Source organism: Oncorhynchus mykiss, chromosome 15 (assembly GCF_013265735.2).
Source record: "Oncorhynchus mykiss isolate Arlee chromosome 15, USDA_OmykA_1.1, whole genome shotgun sequence".
Classification (NCBI taxonomy): Eukaryota; Metazoa; Chordata; class Actinopteri; order Salmoniformes; family Salmonidae; genus Oncorhynchus; species Oncorhynchus mykiss.
Window position 1 is genome coordinate 66,009,512 of NC_048579.1, and position 10,100 is coordinate 66,019,611.

Consider the following 10,100-nt stretch of genomic DNA (forward strand, 5'->3'; position numbering starts at 1 on the left):
GCAGTGGTGTTTTGTTTGAGTTACATTTAACTGTGTACATTATGTATAAACATGAGGTTTATGCTTATTTTGTCTAAATGTTCTCTTATTCACTGGTTTATTGAATATCAATTATTATTACTCATACCCTGAGTATAGTAGGTTACTGTATAAAAAAATCGTATTTAAGATGATTTATTCTGCATTGGCTTGAAGAGAAGAGAGGGGTGTGCAGTGAATTCGCACAATCTGCAAAATACTCTCTAAATTAGGTGGATTTGATTTAGCTCATCCTAAATGCCGGATCGGTAGAGAGGAGAGAAATTGTACCAAAAGTGCCTACGCTGCCCCCCGGGGCCACAAAATCGAGCGCACCTTTGCTCTGGCGTGTCCTTACGTAGCTGCGTCACTCCTATTTGTTCCTTCCCGGCGCGTGCACGGTTTCTGCTATCAACTCACAGAAATCATGGTAAGCGAACCTCTTTGTTCCGTTTATAAACAATTTAATTTCAACGACATTATTGTAATCGTTAACTACACTGAGTAAAAACAACATTATCTTAAACGTGCAGTATCTTGCATAAATATAGGTTTTGTTCATTTCTTTATATCTGACGGGTGTAACATTGACTGAGGAAGCACATGGGCCCTGGACGCAGCCAACTCGTTAGCTAGCATGCTACGGTAGCCGGTTAGCTAATAGCGTCATGTGGTAATTTTATGTGGATGGCATTATGTGATCAACAGAAAAATCAGGCCTGATGTAGAAACAATTCATTTTCACCTGAAACTGGATTAAACTCTGAATGAACGTAGCAGTAGAAGCGACGTAATTATTGTTTTAATTTTATTTATTACAAACTTGCAACTTGCTAAGGGGTTGAGCTAACGAGCTAAGCTACATTGTCTCCCGTCAGTATCCCTAGATTTGTAGTTAGCTAACTAATTGTTGGGCTTGGCCATCTAACAGTAGCATGACACGACAAATTTCAAAGTGTTCATGTTCTTGCACAATGACACAACTAGGAAGGCTACATGGCTAGCTATAGCGTTTGCCAAAACGCAGTTAGTTTGGGCCACAAAGCTTCTAGCGGTTTCTTAGGAGCAGTGGGTGGAGTCATCCACTGGTCCTTGTTACAGCGCCAACCGTCTGCTGTTCATACATACAAGTCCACCTATGACCATGTATGGTCGGCGATGTACAGTTTTGAGTTTGATAATAAAGGCACAATGTTTTTGTCGTTGATTTGATACAAATGTAAGCATGAGTCTAGACATTTCAATGCGTCATTCACATCGGCTGTCAAATTATATCAGCAGCCCTTGGCTTCTTACACATGTTCGTCATCTTGACACTACCATGATTATGGATATTTCTTTGACCTAATATATTATCATAGAGATTGTCAAAAAGATTTTACTTTTTACACACGCATTCACCAGTTTGCCTTGCGTCGGGTGTGTGACTCTGGCAAGATTGCGTTGTCTGAGATCCTAACCTGTCTTGCAGGCGTCCCTATCCATGGCCCCAGTGAACATCTTCAGGCAAGGAGCCGACGAGGAGAAAGCTGAGACCGCCCGTCTGGTGAGCTGAGTGCTCTGTGATGTTTACTTTATGTTATGTTAGTATATTATCCCCCTTTCCCTTTATATTATACTACATTAATAGTTGCTTTTCTACTGTACCATTCATTTATAACAATGTTTTGTAATGTTGTCACGATACCAACATTTTACTTACGGTACCAGGCCAAGTATCGCGATACCACAGGGAAAACATTTCAGTGACCTAATGTCCTGTTCAATACAAGAGGCTGTTTAAAAATAAAATACATAACTGACTTTAACATAACAGGTGCCCGTTGTAGGGCTGAAACATGTGGTAGTATCATATGAAACGGTATTCAGGTATTCTAAAAATGTGGTAGTATCATATGAAACGGTATTCAGGTATTCTAAAATGTGGTAGTATCATATGAAACGTTTTGGTACTGTGGTATTACCGGTATATCGTGCTACACTAATGTTTTGGTACTGTGGTATTACCGGTATATCGTGCTACACTAATGTTTTGGTACTGTGGTATTACCGGTATATCGTGCTACACTAATGTTTTGGTACTGTGGTATTACCGGTATATCGTGCTACACTAATGTTTTGGTACTGTGGTATTACCGGTATATCCTGCTACACTAATGTTTTGGTACTGTGGTATTACCGGTATATCGTGCTACACTAATGTTTTGGTACTGTGGTATTACCGGTATATCCTGCTACACTAATGTTTTGGTACTGTGATATTACCGGTATATCCTGCTACACTAATGTTTTGGTACTGTGATATTACCGGTATACCGTGCTACACTGATGTTTTGGGTTTCCTCCAGTCGTCCTTCATCGGTGCCATCGCCATTGGAGATCTGGTGAAGAGTACCTTGGGACCAAAAGGAATGGTATGCATCACTCAGCAAGTCTGACATCAATTAATTATCAATACCAAATTGCCAATTATGAACAATTATACTAACAAACAAACAAACAAAAAAACCTAGGTGCATAGCATGACTTGATAAACTCAACTAGAACAAATGTATAGTTTGCATGGCTCAAACTCACATTGCCTGTCCGTCCCCAAAGCCAACACCCCCTTTGGCCGCCTTTCCTTCCAGTTCTCTGCTGCCAGTGACTGGAACGAATTGCAAAAGTCATCAAGCTGGAGACTTATATCTCCCTCACCAACTTTAAGCATCAGCTGTCAGAGCAGCTTACCAATCACTGTACCTGTACACAGCCCATCTGTAAATAGCCCACCCAACATCCCCAAAATGTTATTTATTTATTTTTGCTCTTTTGCACCCCAGTATCTCTACTTGCACATCATCATCTGCACATCTATCACTCCAGTGTTAATGCTAAATTGTATTTTGTTTTATGGCCTATTTATTGCCTTACCTCCCAAATCGTACTACATTTGCACACACTGTACATAGATGTTTCTATTGTGTTATTGACTTTACGTTTGTTTATGTGTAACTCTGTGTTGTTTTTGTCGCACTGCGTTGCTTTATCTTGGCCAGGTCTCAGTTGTAAATGAGAACTTGTTCTCAACTGGCCCACCTGGTTAAATAAAAAAATATATAAATAAATAACAACCTTGCAGGACAAGATCCTTATCGGAGGTGGCAGGGAGGGAACTGTTACAGTCACCAATGATGGGGCCACCATCCTCAAAGCCATCGGAGTGGACAACCCCGCTGCCAAAGTGTTGGTTGGTGAGTTTTGGTGTTCACCAGTGTTAGCAGTTGATGTTACTCTTCAATTACACGGACCCCAAAGCAAATCAGGGGGAGGAGAATAGGATTTATTCTCCCCTGTCCTCAGTGATTCTCTAAGAGGATTCTCTCCTGTCCTCAGTGATTCTCTAAGAGGATTCTCTCCTGTCCTCAGTGATTCTCTAAGAGGATTCTCTCCTGTCCTCAGTGATTCTCTAAGATGATTCTCTCCTGTGATTCTCCCCACAGAACAAGGGGACATGGTGTACTTTATAACCCAGCCCTAGCCTGTGGTTGAGGAATTATAATTCCTTGAAATGAAACTGGGCCCATGGCTAAATAACAAGTATGCTATTTCAGGTTCAATGTATAAACAATTTGGACCAATGAGAACTTGCCATGTAGCTATGAGTCCCGGACTGAAATTCCTCCCATGTCTCTGACCCATTGATCGTTAATCCCCTATTACATAAAAAACACTATTTCCATTGATCATTATTACTTTGACTTTTCGTCCTCTTGTCCTCTGCGTTGTGTATTTCTCTGGTTGGTGAGTGTTGTGTTCACCAGTTTAACTATGTAGTTGTCGAGAGATATGAAAGGCCTGCACACGGTATAATGCTGCTCCCCAGGGCAGTGGCCCTCTGCTATGCTGTCTTTCTGGACACTGTTGTTGTCCTCTCTGATCCTTTAGTCCTCCTGTCTTCCAGACATGTCCTAGACCCTCTCTGATCCTATAGTCCTCCTGTCTTCCAGACATGTCCTAGACCCTCTCTGATCCTTTACACCTTCTGTCTTCCAGACATGTCCTAGACCCTCTCTGATCCTTCTGTCTTCCAGACATGTCCTAGACCCTCTCTGATCCTTCTGTCTTCCAGACATGTCCTAGACCCTCTCTGATCCTCCTGTCTTCCAGACATGTCCTAGACCTTCTCTGATCCTTTAGTCCTCCTATCTTCCAGACATGTCCTAGACCCTCTCTGATCCTTTAGTCCTTCTGTCTTCCAGACATGTCCTAGACCCTCTCTGATCCTCCTGTCTTCCAGACATGTCCTAGACCTTCTCTGATCCTTTACACCTTCTGTCTTCCAGACATGTCCAAGACCCAGGATGATGAGGTTGGAGACGGCACCACCTCTGTCACGGTATTGGCTGCTGAGCTGCTCAGGGTAAGAGTGTATGATTTACTTAACAACCCTTAATCACCCTCTTCAGCACACCTAGCTAATACTGTATTTCACATCGCAGTCTGTTGTGAAGAGATTAACTCCTGGGAGTAAAACCATTATCAACACCAGCTGTAGTGCGTTGTCTTGGTAATACTTCCTAAAGTTATCAACGATCCAACGAACAATAACAAATGCTTTTTTTTTTTTTTGTTTCCCGTTGCAAAATGGTTTTTTTCTGCGGTGTTCCCAAATGAACACAACCCTGGTGTCTTGTCTTTTAGGAAGCTGAGCTCCTCATCGCCAAGAAGATCCACCCTCAGATCATCATCTCTGGCTGGAGGAAGGCCACCCAGGCAGCCCGCCAGGCTCTGAAGGAGGCTGCTGTGGATCATGGGTAGGCCTTCAATGATGAAGCATTTCTAGATGTCAGGTTTAACTGCTAGGTCTCTATCACACAACTCAGCTAATGTCATGAGATGTTCTAAGTTTTTAATAGGCTCTTACATAGATGAGTAATCACCCATCCAAAACCATAAAGAAAGACTACACACATTGCTAAGCTGTGAAAAATACCATCCTACCCTCCTGTTTATTCTCCCTCTCCTCCTGTTTATTCTCTCCCTCCTCCTGTTTATTCTCCCTCTCCTCCTGTTTATTCTTCCTCTCCTCCTGTTTTATTCTCCCCCTCCTCCTGTTTATTCTCCCCCTCCTCCTGTTTATTCTCCCCCCCTCCTGTTTATTCTTCCCCTCCTCCTGTTTTATTCTCCCTCTCCTCCTGTTTATTCTCCCTCTCCTCCTGTTTATTCTCTCCCTCCTCCTGTTTATTCTCTCCCTCCTCCTGTTTATTCTCTCTCCCTCCTCCTGTTTATTCTCTCTCCCTCCTCCTGTTTATTCTCCCCCTCAGTAACGACCAGGTGAAGTTCCAGGAGGACCTCCTGAACATCTCCCGCACCACCCTGTCGTCAAAGCTGCTGACCCACCACAAGGACCACTTTGCCAAGCTGGCCGTGGAGGCCGTGCTCCGGCTGAAGAGCTCCGGTAACCTGGAGGCCATCCACGTCATCAAGAAGCTTGGCGGCAGCCTCATCGACTCCTACCTGGACGAAGGTGAGACCACTGGGGAGGCTGATGCATACTCTGCCTCTGACAGAAAACGGCAGTTGGTCTCATCTGGGTCATGTTCATCAGGGTACCAAACGGAAGTAAAACTGACTGAAACGGGGAGGGATTACCTGAAGATGACCAATAAGAAACGTAGTCGGGGGGGGTTCACGTTGCTAAACCTTTGCTACAGTGTGACCTAATGAAGAGGTCTAAAGAGCTCTGGTCTGACCCAGAGCTGTGGGCTCTTGGAGGATTGAGAAGGTGTAGCAGCTTCACACTGTGCTGTTATTACTGGTTAATAACCTCCTACATGAAAATCAGGTCGACGCAGCGAACTGGCTTCATGAGACCTTCATTACAGCCAATGTTGCGTTTGTGCACAAAACTAGTGGTGTGTGTGAAACTAGTGGACTGTGTGTGTGTGTAAAATATATATATATATATATATATATATATATATATATATATATATACATATATACACACACACACACTGCTCCAAAAAATAAAGGGAACACTAAAATAACACATCCTAGATCTGAATGAATGAAATATTCTTATTAAATACAGAAGTGTGATTGACTTGGAGTTACATTGTGTTGTTTAAGTGTTCCCTTTATTTTTTTGAGCAGTGTATGTATGTGTGAACATTAATTATAATAAACCACTCTTTAGTTTGTTCTAACATCCACTCTGTGTGGTGTTTTAATGTAGCTTCATGTGTTGGTTGTCTCGGTAGGCTTTCTGCTGGACAAGAAGATTGGTGTGAACCAGCCCAAGAGGCTCGAGAACGTCAACATCCTCATCTCCAACACTGGCATGGACACCGATAAGATCAAGGTTTGACCTTTTATATCCTCTCAGGGTTACAGACCATCAATTATTTTATCAATTCAGGAAGTAAACTGTAAACTCCTGTTCCAGCATGTTTTTTTTGAATTCCAGCTGAGTGAATCAGATTTAAATCCGTCCCTGATATTCTTCCCTACTGTCTCCTATTAGCCTCTTAAGAAGTGTTGTAAAAAATGTGTGAAAATTCCCTTTTCGGTTTGTAACCAACCAGCTGTATGGTCTTGTGTCAGATCTTCGGCTCCAGAGTGCGTGTGGACTCCACGGCCAAGGTGGCAGAGATAGAGATGGCTGAGAAAGAGAAGATGAAGGAGAAGGTGGAACGGATCCTCAAGCACGGGATCAACTGCTTCATCAACAGGTACACACATCACACACACCACACCACGCACACACACGCACCACACACGTACTAAGTACACACACACACACACACGTACATACACACACCACACCACACCACACACACACACAACACACACGTACTAAGTACACACACCACACACATACTAAGTACATACACACCACACAAGTTCACCTATTCATCAAAGGTTTTACCAGCGTTGTGAGTGATGTGAGTGATGTAGTAATCAATAACGATTGATCACCAGACAGCTGATCTACAACTACCCAGAGCAGCTGTTTGCTGCGGCAGGCGTCATGGCGATAGAACACGCGGACTTCTCCGGAGTGGAGCGCCTGGCTCTCGTCACGGGGGGGGAGATCACGTCCACCTTCGACCACCCCGAGCTGGTGAAGTTGGGCCACTGCAAGCTGATCGAGGAGGTGATGATCGGCGAGGACACTCTGATCCACTTCTCAGGAGTGGCCATGGGTCAGTGTTGATACAACGGCGGGCTGACTTAGAAATGGGTTATACTTCTGAGGTTTATAGTAGGATAATGGCTTGATGGTCAGGGATTTATCTTCCTCGTATTTTCTCTGGATTGTAAGTCCTGACCATCTTTGCCTCTCCCAGGTGAGGCGTGTACCGTGGTGCTGCGTGGAGCCACACAGCAGATCCTGGACGAGGCTGAGAGGTCTCTCCATGATGCCCTGTGTGTCCTGGCTCAGACCGTCAAGGAGACACGTACCGTCTACGGAGGAGGTGAGGTCTACACACACACACACACACACACACACACACTCTGCCCATCTACATGGATACTGTGGGGAAATAACAGGCCGAAAGTCCAACAGCCCCCCCCCCCACCCCTACTGTCTGAACCCAGTGTGAGAATCACCCACTCTGCTGTCCCTCCAGGCTGCTCTGAGATGCTGATGGCCAAGGTGGTGACAGACCTGGCTCTCAGGACACCGGGCAAAGAGGCTGTGGCCATGGAGTCCTTCGCCAAAGCTCTTCGGATGCTGCCCACCATCATCGCAGACAACGCCGGCTACGACAGTGCCGACCTGGTGGCCCAGCTGAGAGCTGCTCACCAGGAGGGGAAAACCACCATGGGTCTGAGTGAGTACCGTCTCAGGACACCTCCGCTCTCTCCTAGATGTTTCAAACCGGGCTTTTGGCATGTGCCTCATTCTCCTTCCTTTGACCTGTGACCTTTTATTTATTTATTTATATTTTTGTTGTAGTCATTTTATTTGAACGGGGCCAGATGAATTAATACCGATTGAATATGTGAGTCTGATGCATCACACTTAGGCTCGTGTGTGTGTGTGTGTGTGTGTGTGTGTGTGTGTGTGTGTGTGTGTGTGTGTGTGTGTGTGTGTGTGTGTGTGTGTGTGTGTGTGTGTGTGTGTGTGTGTGTGTGTGTGTGTGTGTGTGTGTGTGTGTGTGTGTGTGTGTGTGTGTCTTCCCGGGTCCCTCAGATATGAACCAGGGTACCATCGGTGACATGTCAGAGATGGGGGTGACGGAGAGCTTCCAGGTCAAGAGGCAGGTTCTGCTGTCTGCTGCCGAGGCTGCAGAGATGATCCTCCGCGTCGACAACATCATCAAGGCTGCGCCCAGGTGAGGACCAACCCCTGACACACACACACACCCTGCAGCTCTCTTGTATTGTTCCAGATATCCCAGAAATCCTTGCTGTAGGCGCAGTCAAATGCCTGACTTAAACCTCCATTCTTGGCATGCACGCTGTCTCCCTCTTCTCCTGTCTGTTATGGAGGGATAACAGGTCCAGTGTCTTCCGCTGCCAGAATGTTCCTTGTATTCTGCTTCTTTCCTCAATGCCTGGTTCATTCTGATTGGTCAAGTCTACAGATGGCAGTCTACCACATGACTAGAGTAGAGAATCCTTGTTTTCCCAAACTGCTTAGCAGTAGACAGTCAAACATGTTTTGCAAGTGCAGTTGTTCTCATGTTGTAAGTTGATCATTTGATTACTGCTCTGAAATGGTGAGTAGGTTTTCCTTCCTGTAAAACGTAGTAATTCTCCTTTTTACTGATTCCTCCCTCTTTCCCCTTGTAGGAAGCGAGTACCAGACCATCACCCCTGTTAATACCACCAGGAGGAAGAGGAGGAGGGGGGGTGAGGAAGAGGAGAGAGGGGAACAGGAGTTGCTGGTAGGGGAAGGGGAACAGACAAAGCCCGTATTTATGATACTCCTGTCCAAGGCTGTGTACCATACGTCACTTTGAAATAAAAAACCCTGATGTGTTCTGTACCGTTGTCCCAAAATCAAAGCTTCAGTCTCTTTTGGTTAGTCTAAATGCTCCTTTTAGTCTGTGTTACAAACCACTGCAGAGGCCAGACTGTCAACGCACTTGACATCTCATGCAGATGGCTGTATGGACATGTGTTTGTTTGTTTACTGAAATAATAATAAATAAAAAACCCACTCTGAATCCATGTCTGGAATGTTTTATGCCTTGAGAACCTTAGTTTGAAATGTGTATTTAGACTTAACATTTATATTCAGGATATAGATGGACTGTAACATATTAATTGTGTTGATGTACTACTATAACATATGAAGAATATTTATGTACTTTTTAAGGATATACAGTTGAAGTTGGAAGATTACATACAGCTTAGCCAAATACATTTAAACTCAGTTTTTCACAATTCCTGACATTTAATCCTAGTAAAAATTCCCTGTCTTAGGTCAGTTAGGATCACCACCTTATTTTAATAATGTGAAATGTCAGAATAATAGTAGCAAGAATGATTTATTTCAGCTTTTATTTCTTTCATCACATTCCCAGTTGGTCAGAAGTTTACATACACTCAATTAGTATTTGGTAGCATTGCCTTTAAATTTAACTTGGGTCAAACGTTTCGGGTAGCCTTCCACAAGCTTCCCACAATAAGTTGGGTGAATTTTGGCTCATTCCTCCTGACAGAGCTGGTGTAACTGAGTCAGGTTTGTAGGCCTCCTTGCTCGCACACGCTTTTTCAGTTCTGCCCACAAATGTTCTATAGGCTTGAGGTTAAGGCTTGGTGATGGCCACTCCAATACCTTGACTTTGTTGTCCTTAAGCCATTTTGCCACAACTTTGGAAGTATGCTTGGTCATTGTCCATTTGGAAGACCCATTTGCAACCAAGCTTTAACTTTAACTGATGTCTTGATGTTGCTTCAGTATATCCACATCATTTTCCTGCCTCATGATGCCATCTATTTTGTGAAGTGCACCAGTCCCTCCTGCAGCAAAGCACCCCCACAACATGATGCTGCCACTCCTGTGCTTCACGGTTGGGATGGTGTTCTTCGGCTTGCAAGCCTCCCCCTTTTTCCTCCAAACAGAACGATGGTCATTATGG

At 44.3% G+C, this 10,100-nt stretch overlaps 1 protein-coding gene and 1 non-coding gene across 2 annotated transcripts; both read left to right on the forward strand.

Annotated features, from left to right (window-relative positions):
* The first annotated feature begins 359 nt into the window (after positions 1 to 359).
* Positions 360 to 9,171, forward strand: LOC110499703 (T-complex protein 1 subunit beta). The gene is made up of 14 exons (XM_036944991.1): positions 360 to 448; positions 1,490 to 1,564; positions 2,367 to 2,432; positions 3,140 to 3,251; positions 4,344 to 4,420; positions 4,702 to 4,814; positions 5,325 to 5,527; positions 6,264 to 6,364; positions 6,607 to 6,734; positions 6,985 to 7,208; positions 7,353 to 7,481; positions 7,638 to 7,841; positions 8,204 to 8,345; positions 8,806 to 9,171. The coding sequence occupies exons 1-14, from the start codon at positions 446 to 448 to the stop codon at positions 8,834 to 8,836; spliced, it is 1,608 nt and encodes a 535-aa protein (XP_036800886.1). The 5' UTR covers positions 360 to 445; the 3' UTR covers positions 8,837 to 9,171.
* LOC118938981 lies at positions 5,771 to 5,912 on the forward strand. The gene has a single exon (XR_005036375.1). It is a non-coding gene; the product is annotated as a small nucleolar RNA SNORA47 (small nucleolar RNA).
* Positions 9,172 to 10,100: the final 929 nt, after the last annotated feature.

Excerpts from the sequence above, each read along its gene's own strand:
- LOC110499703 (XM_036944991.1), top strand. Across the intron at positions 1,565-2,366 it reads AAGCTGAGACCGCCCGTCTG|TCGTCCTTCATCGGTGCCAT; the intron begins GTGAGCTGAGTG and ends GGTTTCCTCCAG. Across the intron at positions 4,815-5,324 it reads GAGGCTGCTGTGGATCATGG|TAACGACCAGGTGAAGTTCC; the intron begins GTAGGCCTTCAA and ends TCTCCCCCTCAG.